General features: G+C 52.3%; 9 protein-coding genes across 9 annotated transcripts; 4 read left to right on the top strand and 5 right to left on the bottom strand.

The window, feature by feature from the left end:
- Positions 1-45: 45 nt before the first annotated feature.
- BJY04DRAFT_232042 (cytochrome P450) lies at positions 46-1,945 on the bottom strand (the record flags this gene model as incomplete). Its single annotated transcript, XM_073719679.1, has 3 exons — positions 46-563; positions 612-1,764; positions 1,817-1,945. 3 exons carry the CDS (start codon positions 1,943-1,945, stop codon positions 187-189), a joined length of 1,659 nt encoding a protein of 552 aa, XP_073565841.1. The 3' UTR covers positions 46-186.
- Positions 1,946-2,366: 421 nt separating this feature from the next.
- On the top strand, positions 2,367-3,950 carry BJY04DRAFT_223509 (amino acid permease/ SLC12A domain-containing protein; the record flags this gene model as incomplete). Its single annotated transcript, XM_073717716.1, has 2 exons — positions 2,367-3,230; positions 3,309-3,950. 2 exons carry the CDS (start codon positions 2,367-2,369, stop codon positions 3,948-3,950), a joined length of 1,506 nt encoding a protein of 501 aa, XP_073565840.1.
- A 239-nt stretch (positions 3,951-4,189) lies between these two features.
- Positions 4,190-5,080, bottom strand: BJY04DRAFT_223508 (Alpha/Beta hydrolase protein; the record flags this gene model as incomplete). Its single annotated transcript, XM_073717715.1, has 1 exon — positions 4,190-5,080. One exon carries the CDS (start codon positions 5,078-5,080, stop codon positions 4,190-4,192), a length of 891 nt encoding a protein of 296 aa, XP_073565839.1.
- A 934-nt stretch (positions 5,081-6,014) lies between these two features.
- On the top strand, positions 6,015-8,260 carry BJY04DRAFT_210905 (transcription factor domain-containing protein; the record flags this gene model as incomplete). The annotated part of the gene is made up of 6 exons (XM_073714326.1): positions 6,015-6,199; positions 6,248-7,103; positions 7,151-7,211; positions 7,263-7,401; positions 7,450-7,510; positions 7,577-8,260. 6 exons carry the CDS (start codon positions 6,015-6,017, stop codon positions 8,258-8,260), a joined length of 1,986 nt encoding a protein of 661 aa, XP_073565838.1.
- A 1,637-nt stretch (positions 8,261-9,897) lies between these two features.
- On the top strand, positions 9,898-11,220 carry BJY04DRAFT_232040 (purine and uridine phosphorylase; the record flags this gene model as incomplete). Its single annotated transcript, XM_073719678.1, has 4 exons — positions 9,898-9,945; positions 10,021-10,372; positions 10,440-11,069; positions 11,138-11,220. The coding sequence occupies 4 exons, from the start codon at positions 9,898-9,900 to the stop codon at positions 11,218-11,220; spliced, it is 1,113 nt and encodes a 370-aa protein (XP_073565837.1).
- Positions 11,221-12,393: 1,173 nt separating this feature from the next.
- On the bottom strand, positions 12,394-13,449 carry BJY04DRAFT_223506 (uncharacterized protein; the record flags this gene model as incomplete). Its single annotated transcript, XM_073717714.1, has 3 exons — positions 12,394-12,558; positions 12,612-12,772; positions 12,840-13,449. The coding sequence occupies 3 exons, from the start codon at positions 13,447-13,449 to the stop codon at positions 12,394-12,396; spliced, it is 936 nt and encodes a 311-aa protein (XP_073565836.1).
- A 1,429-nt stretch (positions 13,450-14,878) lies between these two features.
- On the bottom strand, positions 14,879-15,247 carry BJY04DRAFT_223504 (uncharacterized protein; the record flags this gene model as incomplete). The annotated part of the gene is made up of 1 exon (XM_073717713.1): positions 14,879-15,247. One exon carries the CDS (start codon positions 15,245-15,247, stop codon positions 14,879-14,881), a length of 369 nt encoding a protein of 122 aa, XP_073565835.1.
- Positions 15,248-16,154: 907 nt separating this feature from the next.
- On the top strand, positions 16,155-16,708 carry BJY04DRAFT_149328 (uncharacterized protein). The gene is made up of 2 exons (XM_073708855.1): positions 16,155-16,246; positions 16,356-16,708. Exon 2 carries the CDS (start codon positions 16,358-16,360, stop codon positions 16,643-16,645), a length of 288 nt encoding a protein of 95 aa, XP_073565834.1. The 5' UTR covers positions 16,155-16,246; positions 16,356-16,357; the 3' UTR covers positions 16,646-16,708.
- Positions 16,709-16,771: 63 nt separating this feature from the next.
- BJY04DRAFT_223503 (arsenic resistance protein) lies at positions 16,772-18,013 on the bottom strand (the record flags this gene model as incomplete). The annotated part of the gene is made up of 4 exons (XM_073717712.1): positions 16,772-17,425; positions 17,469-17,555; positions 17,599-17,741; positions 17,785-18,013. The coding sequence occupies 4 exons, from the start codon at positions 18,011-18,013 to the stop codon at positions 16,772-16,774; spliced, it is 1,113 nt and encodes a 370-aa protein (XP_073565833.1).
- Positions 18,014-18,068: the final 55 nt, after the last annotated feature.

Raw genomic sequence — 18,068 nt, 5'->3', positions numbered from 1 at the left:
CGGTCCTTGCTTAGATTAAATATATGCTGCAATGATATCTCACAGGCAACTATGAACGATATAGACAGTAACAAGTATTACTCTCTCAAGCCAAAAAACAGACGAAATGTGTCTACTCTGGCACTGTAAACCACCGACTATGCAATTTCTGACCCTTACCACTATATTAACACCTCAGACGGTACATCACTCCTTATAATGCCCCCTCGTGCGCTCCTCCGCAAGCCCCAAGCACTCATCCAACTCCCGCTCATCCCTCGGAACAAGCGTAACCTTGAATTCCCTCGGGATCGCCACAAGCGCCGTCTTAAACTGGTTATAGTCGACATAATCGGTATTGGGCGGATACTCCTTGCTAGCGACAATCTTATACGACGACAGGATCCGCACCAGCGCAGTATACAAAAGACGGGAGGCAATGAACTGCCCTGAGCATGCACGAGACCCAGTCCCGAAACTCAGGTGCCCTAATCCGGCGCTGTCTGCTTCAGTGGGTGGGTCGAGGGTTTTGAGCCAGCGCTCCGGGTTGAAGGAGCTTGCAGAGGGGCCGAAGTGGTCGGTATCTATTAATGTTAGAGTGAGAGTATCATGAGCCCCTATGGGTTACTGACCATGATTACCAGCTTGCGCATTTATTAGTATCATTGTTTCCGGCGGTATGATGGCCCCGTTCCAGTTCACTTCCGTCACTGTCTTCCGCGGCAGGCTCATCGCGCTCACCGTGTAGTACCTGCCGGCCTCTTTGACAATCGCGTTGATGTAAGGCACTGTCTCTTCCCTGAACGACGCTGTCCACGCATCTCGAATATCAGGATAATGCCGCTGGATATCCTCATACGCCCGGTCCTGCCACGTCTGCCCTTCCTCCGTGGCCAGAGACCCAATGCACGAAGTCAACGTCCCAGGTATAGTTTCGAACCCCCCAGAGACCAAAGAAAGGCAGATCGACGAGACCTCCACGCCTGTCAGCTTTGTCTCTTCGTCTTTGAGAATCGCTGCTGAGATACACGGCTTGTCCGTGCCGTTCTGGATCATCGCCCGGACCTTATCGAGCAGCAGGTCGAGGTAGACGTCGCGCCGCTGACGGAGCTCCTTCGACCCTGCGGTTTTCTCGTTGTTGGGAACGTACCGTAGGGCCGGGATGTAGTCCTGCAGGTTCTCGGAGGCGCTGCGCAGGAGGGAGATTGAGGAGCCGACGTGCAGGATCTCGCGGAGTAGGTCGTCGTAGACGGCGTCCATGCGGATGCCGTAGCACAGTGTTAGCGTGGTGTTGAGTGCATAGCGCTGGATATAAGGACGGACATCGATCTCGACGTCCCCGTTGTGGCTGTCCTTTCGCATATCGCGCAGGATGCAGTAGCTCTCGAGGTCGAACATGGGGTGGTAGTTCCTCAGCGCAGGGCGGCCGAGCGCCGTACCTGCGGCCTTGCGTTTCTTCTTGCACGACTCGTCCCAGGGGGAAGAGCCGATTGTGAAGCCCTGTGTGCTGCTGATGACGCCGTGGAAGGTGTAGAGCTTTGGGCGGTCGATGACGGCGTTTTGGTTCCCGAGGAGCATCTTCTTGCAGTCGTCGAAGGAGTTGACGACGACGGCGCGCGTGTTGCCGAGCTTAATTTGGAAGACTGAGTGGTTGTATTGCCGCCACCACTTTTCGCAGACGGTCGCGTGGTCTTCGCCGAGTCTGAGGAGGTGGCCAAAGATGGGGATCGCGCCGGGAATTTCGGGGAGGCCTTTGATGTGGGGGATGTCTGTGGCGTATAGTACCTGGGAAGTATTAATGAGGCTGTATCATCATCTGGATGGAGGTACGGCTTACATTGTACAGCATGTACGATAGGAGTATCACTACTACCGCTGTTGCAATCGGACCAGCATGCTCTTGGTCTTTCAGCTGGTGCCACTGATAGCCCAGCCAGTCCACGCCTGCGTTGGCCTTGACGTCCATTTTCCCGTTCGAGATGATTGAGGGTAACTGGAAGAAAAGCAGTAGAATAGCGCGCACGGCTGGTCCTTGGCCTCTTTGTGAGGGGTGTTTATATGCTGAGCCGAGGGTGTACGGTGAATTTCATCTCTGGGAATACCTCGTTTGAGCATAATAACTATGCAGGAGAGGTAGTAGCCTGGGCTGGAGGCGTGACGGCACAGCCGACGAGATAAGGAGCAGATGTCGGGGTGTCCGACAGTACTACCTATCCTCTTCCTATATGCTTGATAAGGGTTATCCAATCCCCTGCGTTGACTTCTATCCAGGATCAAAGCTGTAGATAAGCCGTTGGAAATCTGGGGGATGCTGGGGTCTAATAAGACGCTCCTAGCAGGCAGCTATACACCGATGTATTCCCCCGGCATTCCCATTTTCTACCAATATGAGTCTTATACTCCCAGACCCTCATGAGCCTAAGAAGGAGGCCTTTGATGCAAATCAACAAGCAGACTCCATTGTTGTCGAAGTCTCTCGGAACATACCCTCCACTCAACGCGGCCTTTCAGCGCGCCATGCACTCTTTATTGCCTGGGGCGGCACCGTTGGAACAGGCCTCTTCATTACTACCGGCAAGACTCTTGCTACTGGCGGTCCCGCGTTCCTCGTGGGAAGCTATATTTTCGTCTCCATCCTGGTATACTTTATTCTAACCGGCGTCATCGAGATCGCAACATTCCTTCCTGTCCGCGGAGGCTCGATGAGCTGGTACGGCCGCCGATTCGTATCTAACAGTCTCGGCTTCGCCATGGGCTGGCTCTACGTCTACTCCTACGCTGTGCTGGTCCCGTTTGAGCTCACGGCATGTGCAATCCTATCTGACTTCTGGCAACCGGGAGTCAATAGTGCCGTGTGGATCACGATATTGCTCGTCTTGCTCGTTGCTCTGAACGTTCTTCCCGTCCGCTTCTACGGCGAGGCAGAGTTCATCTTCACTGGCGTCAAGCTGGCAACTATCACCGGCTTACTGTTTCTATCATTCATCCTGTTCTGGGGAGGAGGCCCCCGCCGCGACAGGCTTGGGTTTCGCTACTGGGAAGATCCTGGCGCAACAAACACTCTCATTCTCGCAGGCGATATCGGTCGGTTCGTCGCCGCCATCGCGACTGTAATCAGCAGCATCCTCCCCTTCACCTTCACCCCCGAAATGGTCGTCGGCACAGCGGCCGAGATCAAAGACCCAAAGCGAAACATCCCCAGAGTTGCAAAGCACTTTACTTGGCGGTTGGTAGTTCTCTTCGTCGGTAGCGTGATGGGGATCTCAGTCATTTGCCCATCCACCGCACCCACTCTAACAAGCGGAAGCGACGCCGCGTCGTCGCCATAGGTCGCCGGCATCCGCATGGCAGGAATCCACGGCCTCGACAGCGTCATCAACGCCGTGGCCCTGATCGCCGCCTGGTCAACAGGAAACGCCTTCCTCTACCTCTCTAGCCGCTCCCTGCACTCAATGGCGATTGAGGGCAGCGCACCGGGGATCTTTAAACGCTGCACGGCAAAAGGCGTCCCCATCTACGCTGTTGGCGCAACAGCCTGCGTCTCTCTGTTGTCTTACCTAACACTCAACTCCTCCTCGGCAGAGATCCTAAACTGGCTGCTCAACCTAGTCAACACTGGCGGGTTCTTGTCTTGGGTCTGCTGCTCGATCACATATCTCCGCTTTCGCAGGGCTTGTGAGGTACAGGGTGTTTCTGGGGAGCAGCTCGCGCCGAGGTCTATGCTACAGCCGTACTCGTCATGGATCACCCTTGTGCTGTTCAGCGTGTTTGTTTTCCTGAATGGATTTACTGTGTTCTTTCCGTCCCACTGGGCTATTGCCGACTTTGTCTCGGCTTACATCGGTCTCCCGGCGTTTTTCGCTTTGTATTTCGGACATAGATTGCTTTATCGCGGGGAGCCTTGGGTTATTCCAGCGCATCTGGTGGATCTAACGCCGGGTGTACCAGAGTTGGATACGCTTGAAGTCTGAAGGGGGAGAGCTAAATCACTACCAACCAGAGAGTACAACATCTGCTGCTAGATTCCGCCTGTCAGTGTTTGTGTAGGTCCTCAATCAATTCGTTCCGCCTAAATCATATACTTCCACCATCCATGCGATGATGCTACCTATCCATCCATTCACGCCTTCTCAAGAAACTCCTCAATCTCCCTACATATAAACTCCCTATCCCGCTCATCAACTCCGAGACCCGCCAAATGCCCCCAATCCTACCGAATCACCCGAAACACACACTCCGGAATGCACCCCGCCTCACGCTGCGCAGCGCCAACAGTAAAGTACTGATCCGTCTCACACGCCATCAGGAGCACGCGCGCCTGAATCCTCCCTAGCGCCTCTTCCAAGGACAATGCCCCATCCCCAACAACCCTCGTCACATCACCCCCCTGCCACATCCCCACCAAACACAACAAATCATCCGCATGCCAGGTATAATAATTCCTCCCCGCAACGTCCTCATCCCACTCCTGCAGCGTCTCATACCCGAGTTCGTGATAGAGTTCGCGCTCGAACCACGCGGCGCTGGTCAGCCACGCGGAATACGCCTTGCCGAACGCGCGCAGGCCGTTTACCGGCTTGCCTGCCGCTCCAGAGTGGTAGTCAGCTGAATGAACCAACGCGGCTTTTGGCCCCTCGAGGAATTGGTAGTTGTGTCTGCTTGTCCGCGCAGACGAGCAGATTATCACGGCGTTTTTGACCATGTGGGGGTACGTGAGGAGCCAGTGGTATGCGCATTGGCCGGCCATGGAGAAGCCGAGGAGGAAGTCTAGATCTGGGATGTGCAGGTGGGTGAGGAGGTGGTGTTGGGCGCGCACGCAGTCGGGGTAGGATACAGTTGTTGGAAATGAAGGGGTGTTTGAGGGGCTGGAGGATTCGGAGTTGGCGAGGAGGGCGACCACGATGATTCGGTGCGTTTTTAGGGCGCTGGTGCGGTAGGTTGGGGTTGTGTGCAGGTGGCTTCGGAAGTGGGTGGAGATGAGGGCGACTTTGTGGGAGGTTGGGTTGATGTCTAGGTAGGAGAGGTGGATGGTGGTTGGAGTGGAGGTGCTGGTGAAGGTGAAGTTGGGGATGGTGTAGTGTTGTGGTGTTGGGAGGGACATTGTGAGTGGTAGTAGCTGGTCCTGTTGCTTTGATGAGAAGGAATTTGTCGTGAGCTGGTGTAGGCTAGGGCACTCTGTTAGTGTACTTTGGATCAGAGTCCTGGCGATGCTAACAAATAGTCTCAAGATTATTGATCTTCAACCCTTATCAATCGTCGGACAGCCCGACGAGCGGCTCGGGCACCCCGACAGTCTCTTAGCATGGTCTTCAATTCCTTCCTATTGTAGCGCATCATGGACGTAGGCGCGTGGGTATTAAAGACATGTGGATAGAGGAACAACGAGCCCTGGCAAACCACTATTCAATACACATCCACTACAATTATGTCTCCCAACGGGCAAGCCTACCTCACCAACCCCTCCGCCCCCGAAGGTGCAACCAGATTCCCGCAAGCCCGCCTGAATCCCATTTCGAATCACCGCACCATCTACGTCTCCGGCACGGCATGCTGTCGACCCGACGGTACCTGGCCAGGCGTTACAGAACATGCAGACGGAACACGCAGTCTTGATATCAAGACTCAAACGGCGGCAGTGCTCGAGAATATCGACAGAATTATCAAGGGCGCCACTGAGGGCAAAGGGGGCGTGCACAACTTGATTGACGCCGTGGTGTATGTTTTGGACATGGAGAGCCAGTACGCGGGTATGAACGAGGAGTGGAATAAGGTGTTTGAGAGCAGGGAGGTTGCACCGGCTAGAGCCACTATTGGTGTGAAGGAGTTGCCGGATCCGAGGATGATTGTTGAGGTTAAGGGGGTCGCTGTCGTTGAGATGTAGAAAATCAATGCAACACTGTGCACTGTATGATCTCATCAACTCCAAGAGAGAGGGAGATAGCTTATCTCCAGCCATTGACATAAAGATAAACTCGCGGCCTAAATGCAATGCGGGGAAGGGTTGGAGACATTCACCATCACCAACAACCGTCTCAATGCCCCGCAACAACCGCACAGCCAGACTGCCTGCCTTAGCAAGAGCTCGAGTTTCGTGCTCGCGCTGCTACAGAAGGAAGAAGAAATGTGACAAGGCCTTGCCAACGTGTAACAACTGTGTCTCCGCTCGGGTGCAATGCAGCTTCGAAGACGGGGATATCGAGACCGCTTCCTATTCGATAGAGCAAGTCACCTCTCCATGGATTGTGTCAGTGGATTAACACCTGTTTAGATACGTTCAGGGACTAGAGGAACGACTTCGGCGCCTGGAGAGGGCCGCTAGTGGCTATGAGGGCAGTCCTCAACCTACAACACCAGCTGCTCAGAACACTGCTCAACCGTATGATGAGCCTCGGATGCCGGAGCAAGCAGTCCTAGCATCGATGAAAGAATCTCCGGTCGCTTTCAACGACGGGGGAAATTTTATTCATGACGCTCCTCTCAACTCGCAGGTCGCACCGAGTCCGGCTTTGACCTTCGACCAGCAATTGACAACGCTTTCATTAGAAGCTACAGCCGAAAGACATTTAGGATCGTCTACAGGACTCTCATTTGCAAAGCTGACTCAGATGATCCTACGCCGCTTGACCCCAGACAAAGCGGACTTTGTCTTCAGCAGCCATCAACATCACTCTCCAGGAGCCAATGACTCTGATCTTAACTTCCTCTCCAATCCGTTCAACGACGGCTTCTACCAGAGCCTACGAGAGTCCATCTCAATACACCCACTGCTGTTCGACTATCCCTACCTTGGGGACTTTGTTGAGCCCAATACTGCACTTGATTCTCTGGCGTGGCCAAGCGACGACAGACATGTTCAACAGCTGGTGGACTTTTATTTTGCGCATTCTCATACGCTCTATCCCATCCTGCAGCGGTCCCAAGTCATGGAAACACTTGACAGGATACGCCACAATCCTGAGAGCCTCGCCGTCCAACCGCCACTTGACGTTTATAGGATCTGGATGGTCCTGGCTATTGGTTCCACAGCTTATTCCTCCGTCACCCGCAGTGAGGAGTCTGAGTCGATGGTATTCTACAGCAAGGCAATGCAGTACTCTGAGCAGGCGTTGGGTGGTGACGAGATGGTATGCACCTTATTCGCACCATCGAGCCTAACTGATCTCGGCTGCAGTCCGCTTTAGAGGCGATAATGCTGCAGGTGTCATATTCATTCTTCAACCAGCTAGGCCCTAGTGAGTTAGATTGATCCCTTGTTGTCATGCTTGGGATACTCACCATGGTAGACACCTGGTTTCTCGTTGGCACGGCTGCGCGACTCGCCCTAGGCATGGGACTCCATGCAGCCTCATCATATCACAAGTTCCCTCTTGACGTGCAGCAGAGACGAAAGCGCATCTTCTTTTCCATATACATGATGGACCGGTATGTTACCCTACACTACTCATTGCTACCGTGACTCTGACTCCCCAGCGTCGTCTCCATCACACTAGGCCGACCCTTCGCTCTGCACGACGACGACCTCGACGTAACAGTAAGTCCCTTCAGTACCCTCAGCATTCAACACCAACCCTCTGATCTAACTAGTCAACCATCTCAGCCCTTCGAAGATATCACCGAAGACCTGATCCCCCCCTCCCACATAACCCCCCAGCCCCCCCTACACCCCACCCCAATGTCCATCCCCCTCCACATCCTCTCCCTCCGGCGCATCGCCGGCCGCATCTCCCGCCAGGTCTACAGCGCCTCCGCAAACTCAACCACCCCGCTCGCGACCCGCGAAGCAATCATCACAGCCCTCCACAGCGACCTCCTCACCTGGCGCCGCACCACCCCATTCCCACTCCCGGACATCCACCCCCAAGTCCCGCACCTCACAACAGCCTGGTACGACTTCAATTTCTACACCCACCTCGCAACGCTGTACCGCCCGTCCCCGCTATTCCCCGTCTCGAGCATCGAGCGCATCAAGATCCTCGAGAACGCGGCGTCCATGTCCCTCCGCCAGGCGTATGCCATGCACAAGCAGGACCGGTTCGCGTACAACTGGTTGAATTTCCTGGCCGTTTTCACCGTGACGCTGGAGCTGGTGTATGCGGTTACGGCGCAGCCGAGCGATCTGGCTGTTGTGTTGAGGGAGAGCAGAGCGATTGGGGATTTGGAGATCGCGGTGCAGCTTTTTGAGGGTCTGGGGGCGAGGTTTGCCGCTGCGCGGAGGGTGGGCGGGATGGTGGGGGATGTTTTGGACAGGTATCGGGAGATTCTTGGGGGTGGGGACGTTTAACTAACCTACCTATGATGATACTGTTGTTTTGATGATTTTGGTCAGCTCTACTCGACTACAGGAATGCCACGCCGTAGGCAGTGCAATGGAATGAACCGGCGTTGGGGAGTGCGCATTGGTTGGTAACGGGCTTGATTCATCTCTTCTCCGGCTCTGGCGGGCTTTTGTTATCTCTTTCTCTCTCCTGGACTTCTTTAGACAGTTCTCATACTGTTGGACAGCCAGAGCTGTCAGCTCAGTGCGCAACCGGGTTGTCTAGAACACTGCAGCCCAGGTGCGGCGCAGGTCCTCCTTTCTACTCAGTTGATAATGACAAAATGGGGAATACCGTTGAGGATCATTGATTTCTTATGGCTTCTACCTTGTTATAGCAGCTAATAGGCCTCCTGTTGTTCCTCTAAACAATGCCTGCTCTAGAGGAGTGGAGGCAGAGAGAGTTGTTGAATGTAGTGGCAGTTTCATGACATGAAATAGAAGCGCTTGTTATGGACATCCAGCACCTCATCTCATTAGCGAGGATATGGGACTATCATCACGAGTTTTCTGAATAGTACCGCCTCTCTATTCGTGTAGTGCGCTTTCCTACAACACAGAGTCTATCAACTCCAGCAGAATGGCAAACCATATAACCGCAGAGTTTGATAAGAGTTACAATATAAAGCCCGTCATGGACAGGCGCGCTTCTGCTATGTAGCCGCGTTGAAGGTACACAAGCGGCCTACACGAGGTCGGAATACGAACCATTTATTCAAACTATACGGAATCACCTATCCCTGTGTGAAACAAAGGAGAGCTCCAGGTTCATATCAAAACGTCAATGCGGTCGTCTTATCAAAGTATTACTATAGCAATTCACTAGTAGCGATCTTCCCTCTTAGCCACAGGATGGATTCCTTGTTATCATGACCAGTTTTATCATTCTTCGTAAAGCCTCGCGTTAGGATGGCGCAGCATGATGGCCTTATCACTGTGGCGTACAACGATGACTAGTGTTTTCTGGTGTAAACCCTGGCAGCAAGGCTACCTACCTTAATAAGATCTCAGTTCGATCCTAGGCTTAAGACAAGGGTTAGTTAGCCATTCACCATAATGCAGCCGTAGTGCTTCACGCTTGCAAAACCCCGATGAATATGTTTGCTACCATTAGCGGACCATTACCGCTATGACTGCTACCTCAAGCTTTGCGTCTCGACCAGTAGAATGGCCAAGCACATGCCGCCAAAGGCTGGATATTTAGTGTAAGCGCCCAGTAAGAATTGTGATGATGCTGCGCCTCTTGGGGCACATCAAGGATTATCGAATTACCAATCGTTCAGTCCAGACTGACTGACGCAAAGGGGCTTGCCGCAAGGCTGTTCACGCAAAGGGAGACCTGTGTGCCAAGGATCGCTAGTTCTGAGCCTCGCTCTTTCTGTAGCAGTGGCCTGCCGTTTGTTTCAAATTCTCCACCCCGGCGCGTAGTTGAATTCCGGGGCGCTTAGTCTCGACATAAAGGCAACTCTCCTCGCGACAAATCCAATCTTAACCTTTCTGTACCTTTGATACTGACTTTGCCATTTCTCGCTCCTGCGATCACGAATTTTGACCTCTTCATATTAATCTTCTGGCTAAGACAAGCGCGCATGTAGCAACCGATCATGGACGGGTTGGCGCCATCGGGCAGGAGGGGGGACACGGCGTATCCAGTAAAGGGGACCAGATTGGGACCAGGAAATCAAGGAGCGAAGGCGGAGCAGCTAGAGAAGCGTGAAGACCCGAAGTTAAGACATGAGGAGTATACAGTGGGGTGGCTGTGCGCTCTGCAATGCGAGTTCAACGCCGCACGACTGTTGCTAGACGAGACACACAAGGCGCTTACCCAGGTCAAGGAGGACGATAACAATTACCTCCTCGGTCGCATGAACGGGCACAACATCGTGATAGCGCGCGGGGGCAAGGGGACGGAAGCTGCAGCGCGTGCGGCAACGAATCTTCTTCGCACTTTCCCTAACATTCGATTCGGGCTCGTGGTTGGAACTGCTGGTGGAGCTCCCTCGCCATCTAGCACCAGTGATCCGAGGAAGGACATTCGCCTTGGGGATGTCGTTGTTAGTACGCCTGAGGCCGGTCACGGTAAGCGAGGCACACTCTGAGTTTCCTGGCTGTTTCGTCTGGCGGTGCTAATATGCCGGTCACCAAGGTGGTGTCATTCAGTTTGACCAAGGAAGAGTCACTCACGACGGGACATTTATCGTTGAATCACACCTGAACAAGCCGCCGGCTATTCTTCGCCGGGCATTGGACCGATTACAATCAGATCATGACTTTGGAGAGGGCGAAATGATGGAATACATCAAGAGGATAGAGCACGAGGTCGCCCAGTGTACTACCCTTCGTGACTATCGGTTCCCAGGGAAGCATCGAGATCTACTTTTCAAGCCCGATTACCCGCATGCCGGGGGAGAGAATTGTTCCGCCTGCGACGCGCGACAGTTGTACGCTCGGCTGGATCGTGGATCGAACGATCCTGTTGTACATTACGGACTGATTGGCTCAAGCAATACCCTTATCAAGTCCGGGAAGCGCCGGGATGCATTGCACTCTGAATGGAAGATTCTCTGCTTTGAAATGGAGGCAGCAGGTCTGATGGATCACTTTCCCTGTCTCGTGATCCGAGGTATAAGCAACTATGCAGACGATCACAAAGACGATAGATGGCAGCCCTACGCTGCTGTCGTAGCAGCTGCTTATGCAAAGGACCTTCTGAGGGTGATCGAGCCCGAGCAAGTGGATAGAATGGGTGTGGTGGTGATAGAGGTGACAAAGCGATGTAAGTATAGTTGCACCGAGAATTCCCAAAAGACAGAGGTATGGACTTAAGCTAATGACAATCAATAGTGGATGGTCCGCAAAATCAGGCGTCGGAAGAAATTTCGCAGATATGTGGCCGCGTTGAGTCCCTGCTTGAACGCAAGGCGTGACGGAACTGTCTTATGTATTTGGCCTGATGAGATTCATTCAGTAGCTGTTACCTACTCATAAATGTTCGTTATTATTGATACACTTGTTGAATATCAGAGCACCTAGTGGTCCCATATCAATGTTCTTGTCGGAGGTGGCGTCGTTACAAAGGAGAGCGAACGCCAGTATCCTTGCTGCATCTCGATGTATTCCGCAGAACACAGAGGTGTTGAAAAGCAGCTCAATTCCACAAGTGCGTGCTTGAGACCGAATCTATGCAAGTACGTAGATGGACATATGCCTCGACTCCCCAGTCTGTCGCTCCTACAGGGGCATTCCAGATCCTTCGAGACAGCTTCATCGAGATCCATTCCTCGTACAGGCTGTCCTATCCTGCCATAGCACCCCTTCCACACGGAGGAGACCATCACTTAGTTTGTGGAGAGCATATTGAGTAGCCTAGTACATCTTGTCGCAGCATTTGCGGGAGTCGTACATCGTCCTAACATCGAATTTGATGTCGCCGCCAGAGCCCTATGGTAGTTCACCAGCGATCAGCGCAGTGCGTCGGCTCCTATCTCCAAAAGGTCCTGCGGAAAGGGCTTTTTTGATGCTTTGGTCGGCCCTTAGGCTCCTAAGGCTAGGATGCATTGCCAGGATCTTTGATATACCAGGCTGTTTGTTGGTTGATTATACCAGGAATCAAAGCTAGTGCCAGGCCAGACCTAATCGCCAGAGGATTCTATTGGAAGTGGCTTAGGGCCTGCCATGTAGGACAGACAAAGCTACTTAGTATAGATAAAGTAGAGTACCATAAAAGACCAAGTTCAATTCTGACACCATCGCAACACTCGGGCCAGCAAGATGCGACTATCATGCACATTTGGCGGGTTGTAAGGTGTTCATCTCTGTATCCTTCCATAGGGTATATCCATGCATTGGCCGCAAACTTTGAATCAATCTGAGTTTCCATGCGCCGAAGACAACCGCGGTTCCATCTTTCTTGTGAACAAACAAACTTCCGATGCCTCGAACCTTTGCTACGGCGCTAGCCAGTCCGTATATGGTTCTCGCATAACCATATCTCGCAACTGTCAGCAACAGTACTCATAGGGGCCTCTGTGCTCACGGCAAGTGGATTGAATGTGTGGGTAGTCGGCGTGTCGCCAGGGTCAAATGTTGTCGGATATTCATTATTCGTCCTCAAGGGTGTCCTGAAGGTAGTCCTGATAGGCTTCCAGAGCGTTGCAGAGTACATGACTCTCATCGTAGTCGGGATCGGTCTCCGATGCAAAAAACCTCTGAACCACGACTCCATCGGAAGACGGCCCCCATATGGACTCTGGGAAATTGGAGTTCTTGAAAATATTAGCAGCCAAGGTAACTTAGACTCTCAGCATGATATGCATACCGAAGTGGCGTCAATTCGGGCTAACCACCTACGAACGCATTCCTTTAGAATATCGACTTCCACAGTTCCAGCAAGATGCTTCAGTTCGGGCCGGAATGTTAGGGCAAACGTGTCTGAGGTAAGCTTCAGTAGTTCTTCGAAACAATATACGTGAAAGTAGTCTGTTTGCAATCTTATTATTACTAGAACCAAACTATAGCAGTGCCGCATCGAAACAAGAATACTGACCATTGGGACTAAGTCTGCCCGGGCGTACAGCGATTCGATAGTCACCGGGATGAATCAGCGCCTTGCAGCGGCTGATTTTGCAGATTGCCCCCGTAGTCGAACGCGGTGCGATTTGGAGCAAGAAAACCGCACGACGAAATCTGCCGAAACTGTCATATATGAAGTAGAGGTCGCTTTCGGAAGCTTGAGCCTGAGCTTGAACATCTTCTTGACGGCTCTCTTTAGGCGAGTGAGACTCTCTCCGTTCCTCCGCCGCCTCGTCCTCAGCTACCATCCTCTTCGGTTCTCCATCGTTTATCGATTCTTCCACTGCTTCCCCTAGCACCTCAGAGTCTGTCATCCGCTTCTTCTTTCCGTGTCTCTCTGTCGGGTCTTCTGAAGCCACTCGCTTCGCGTTCCGATTGAGCGAAAACATGGATTGAAACGCATTGGCAGTCGAGGACGAGGCAAGGTTCCCGGTCGGCTGAGAGTCCGTGCAGACATTGGCAACGGGTTTCTTTGGGGCTGCCGCGGACCCGGACTGATCGGTTTGAGTCTGCTTGTTCGTCGCTGCTGCAGTGGCTTGCCCAGGTTTGCCCGCTCCGGCCCTCTGTGGATTGTTGAAGGACATTTTCGCTCCTCGAGAGCTTGGGTTAATGGGATTGCACTCCGTGGGGATGAAACTAGATGAAGCGAGATGAAGTGAGGTGAAGATGGAGTGAGGTGGTGATCGGTTAGTTTTGACGGAGGTGCGGATGGCCAGTTGAGCCCTGGTGCTCCATCGTTCCTTCCTCTTCTGTGCTCTTTTCCCAGTCGCACCTAGTCTAGTAGGTAGTCTCAGATTTGCTCTAGACAATGAGTCCAACTTCTTCTAACGGGATGAACAGTGGAGAAAGTGATAGTATAGGTTATCAACAGTTTTCCACTTTCTCAATTCACCTCACCTTCGTGCCTCGTCACGCGTCCAACAAGTCGTATAACAAGTAGCTCTCTTATCAACAAATTGCGTCCGATGAAGAAACGCCTCTTCTCTCCTACTAAGTTCGCGAGAAAGTGAGTTCATGATGTAAATTAAGCAGAACCCCGAGATCTAGAAGGTAGAATATCAATACAATCGCGTCTCCGGTAAAGCATCGAAAATACCGCTCAACAAAGTGACACAAACAGCCATATTCACGCAGACTCATCCTGAGCCGCTTTCGCCGTCTTCCGCTTCCTTCTTTTCGTCCCAGCCTTAGCCTTCTCCTCCTCTTCAGCTGCTTTTACAGCCTCACGATGCTTGGCAAGCGCCTTGCTAAGAGCATGTCGTTCATCGTACTCAGGGTCCGTTTCCTCCAAGAAGTACTTTTTCGCTTCAGTCTCTTCCTCGGTTGCCTCTTTTCCCCAAACATATGGGGAAAACTTAGGTTCCTGCAAGAAGTATGAGTATCAAACAGAAAGTAGGTGCTCCGCCCTAGGGAGAGCGCTGAGAGACAAGTAAGGCTCTTACCTCGCCAATGCGAACAAACCACCTCCTGAGATGCTCCTTCAGGATCACTGTTTCCATATTCCCCGGTGAGAATTTCGTATCGGCTTCAAACCGAGTGGGGTATACTGGCGATGGTAGTTTTGCAAGGATGTGCTCAAGGCACTTCAAATGGTAATTGTCTATCGCAGATTCAGTTCAGGCCCGGCTCATACCCCAATACCAAGTCACAAAAAGGGGAAGATACTTACCAGGCGGTGCCGTACGCCCCTTAAACTGCCTTTTCCCGGGTGCCACAGCAACCCTATACTCCCCAGCCTGAATCCACTCGTCACAATAGCCAAACCGGCACTCCGCGCGTCTTGGTTGGAGCTAGCTGCAGCAAAAAGGCCGTATATGGACTATCCACCCACTGTTCCTGTTTGGTAAGAATATGATACTGGAGCAACGCGGCTTCAAGCTTAATGTCGTCCTCGCGCTGCTCATCCGGTGACAGTGTTGCGCGGTGCTCCTGGTCTTTCTTGTACCGATTCACAGTTTCGTTGTACCTCATCTATATATCGGGGTCTGAATTGAGACTTGGTGGGTAGAAAAGCTAGCGAATACGCTCGCGGCGTTTCTCAAGGCCGGTTTTGGGAGGTTTGATTTCTTTTGGGGGTTTGGGAGTCCTTTTCGCCTTGGGTTTGCTGCCAGCTGGGACTGGGGCTGCGACACTCTCTTCAGCGACATTGTTTTGAGGAGTGTCGGTCTCCGGTGACGGCTCTTTTACCGGTGCAGGAGTGGATTCGGATGTGTTGCCTGCCGCTTGAGCCTTTCTCTTAGGTTTCTTGCGCTGTTTTGGTTGGGTTTGCTCCTCTGTTGTACTCTCCAGTTCCGCCCGAGGCCGCTTAGTGCGGGTGGACCGCCTAGGTGCTGGGACATTGCTATCGACTTCTGTGCGCTGTTCAGTCTCGGCAGTAGCCATCGCGCCGGATATTTCTGGATCGACGCGTGGTTGCTTATTGCCGATATGCTGAGATTGGGAAGAGAGATGTTCAGGGGTTGTTGACGCGGGAACGAGAACTCCAACGTGTTGTGTGCCCCACTCCCAACTCTAGCGACGTGTCTGCGCACATTTATTTTTTAATGTTATCGGGGCCTTACAGAAGTTGATAACGAGACGTTTCTTAGTTAGAGTAGATAAATAGAGTATAAGCTCGTGCTGTACAGGTCTACTACGGTGTATAAGTGGCCATGCCCGCGGGCGCCGTTCTACTTCGTACTCTTCCACGATAGGCCGTTCCGTACCGCCTTCCAATGTGCGGGATCTGCAGTACTATGCTACATCCGTACTAGTAGATGATTTCCACTGCCTTTTGTATCCAGCGAACATTAACTATACGCTTAGCATTTCAAAAATCTGGCTATTGTCTTAGTGTAAGAATAGCTGGTATGAGCTCGTGAAGGATTGGATATATAGCCAGATGTTGTGTCTAAGATCCGACAAGGCTGGTGGGGACTCGCTCCCGCGCCCGGGCGTAGACTCGCAAATATATATTCGCGAACCTCAACAGCCCGGCCAAGCGCTTGCGTTTTACAACAACAAAGTTATACTTCAAAAGAATTATAAGCATAAACAGGAGAGCATAACAGGATTTTACCGTGCAGCAGCCTTATATAGCCGATGCTCTGTCTACACAAATCGGTCCCAAGACAGGGGAATCCAGGCCCAGCCGGCCACAGCCTTTCGCTCTCGCCCCATGTTGATGCTAGCCATGCAAAACTCCTATTGGTGCTATTTTTATAGATGCTAGAACACCTACCTACGCAGCCTTTCGCGCCGTCTTATCGCGAGCTGAAGTCTGGGTACTTAAGGACTTGATCGCGCCCTGAGGAAATAGCTACCCCTCAATCTAATCTATATTCTCGTCTCCTACAGTAATACCTAACCACCTACATTTCGGCGCACCATCAACCTATTTCAGTAAGTAATTTATAAAACAGCACCCAACCCAGCATCATCCATAGTTATACCTATAATAATAACAACCCCTCAGCTACATCAAAGCCCTCTCACTAACCAAGCAAATCAGAAATGCCGCTCGAATTCCGCGCCTGCGCCCCCTGCAACGGCACCGGCGACACAAACATCTGCCCCTCCTGCACCGGCACGGGACAAATCTGGTACGAGGCCGAATGCATCTGCAGCGCCTGGCGGCGGAACAGCGGGTGGGAAGGCGACTGCGACACTTGTGGGAACACGGGGGTCATTCAGACGTATAATGAATGTGAGACCTGTAGTGAGAGTTGGGGCGATGCGGAGTGGACGTGTCAGGAGTGCCATGGGACGGGGCAGGTCACGAAGTTTCCGTGGGAGGAGTGAGTGGTTTTATTATTGTGATTATTATTATGAATCTGTAGTAGAATAGGAAACCTTTTGTTTAGTTTCTGTGGTTGGGTGGGGTTGTTTCTGTGCTGGAGGAAGTGTGAAAGATGAGCCTGGGAGAGCTTAAGACCAGTTTCGCCTTCTTGCAATCCATTTGACCACATAGACCAGCGCTAGCAAGACCGGAACCTCAATCAACGGCCCTACAGTTGCTGCGAGAGCTTGATCACTGTCAACGCCAAAAGCCGCGATTGCTACCGCGATGGCTAATTCGAAGTTGTTGCTAGCGGCGGTAAAGCTCTGCGTGCAAGAAAGCTTATAGCCGAACCCAAATCTCCTTGTCACGGCGAGTGTAGCCAAGAAGATAACAGAAAAGTACACAATAAGCGGAGCAGCGACACGGACAACGGAGACGATCTGATGCACGACTTGTTCTCCTTGAGCGGCAAAGAGGACGAGAATCGTGAATAGTAGCCCGATAAGGGACCACGGACTGAGCCATTTCAGAAACACCGTGTCGTACCATGTCTCGCTGATGAGCATGCGGATGGAGAAGCGCGTGAGGATTGCTGCTCCGAGGGGAATTCCGAGAAAGACGCCGACACTTTTGGCAGCAAGCGAGTAGTCGATCGTGACGGCTGTGTCGGAGCCGCCGATCACGTTGATGAAGAGGATTGCGAGAGGTGCGAAGAGGACCATCTGCAAGATGGAGTTGATGGCTACTAATATAGCGCAATAATCTCCATCGCCGCCGGCTAGACCGGTCCAGACCAAGACCTACAAATGTTAGATCACTTCATCAAAGTCTAATAGTGCCTACCATTGCGATGCAGCGGGCGATGCCAACGAGGATCAAGCCCTCGCGAAGGCCTCTTTCATCGGGAAGGAAGGCCCATGATAAGCCCAGCTAAGCATGTTAGTCAATTTCCGCAGGCGATCTTCAAACATACCATGAACAGAGGAGCAATGATCCAATTGAGAACAATGCTGAAGCCGACCTGGATCCAGAGACTCTTTTCCTTAAACGATCGATGCAGCGTCTCGAATCGAACTTTGCAGAGAATTGGATACATCATGACGAGCAGTCCAACGGCTTCAAAAGTCAGTATGTTCTTATGAATGTCCTCTAAACTCACCGATTGGCACCGAGACATCGACGAACTTTCCCTTTTCCAGCGCTTCGCTGGTGCTCGGGACAAAGTTCCCTAGAATGATGCCAATTGCCATCGCGAGGAAAATCCATAATGCTAGAAAACGATCGAGGATGCCGAGTTGCTGGAAAGCCGATATTGGACCATGCTCATTGGTGTCTGCTGGACAGGCGGCCACAGCTTCAGGGTCGACCGGTCTCTTTTCTCGACTCATGCTGGAGCTTGAGTGCAGAAGGTATCGACACAATATCCAGTCGAGGGGGAGATTT

Source organism: Aspergillus karnatakaensis, assembly GCF_047715665.1.
Source record: "Aspergillus karnatakaensis strain CBS 102800 unplaced genomic scaffold BJY04scaffold_73, whole genome shotgun sequence".
Classification (NCBI taxonomy): domain Eukaryota; kingdom Fungi; phylum Ascomycota; class Eurotiomycetes; order Eurotiales; family Aspergillaceae; genus Aspergillus; species Aspergillus karnatakaensis.
Note: the sequence above shows the minus strand (reverse complement) of the source record. Positions and strands in the feature narration are given on the sequence as shown.

Bases quoted from the DNA above. Each gene is read 5' to 3' on its own strand.
- BJY04DRAFT_149328 (XM_073708855.1), top strand. From the start codon at position 16,358: ATGCCGCTCGAATTCCGCGCCTGCGCCCCCTGCAACGGCACCGGCGAC.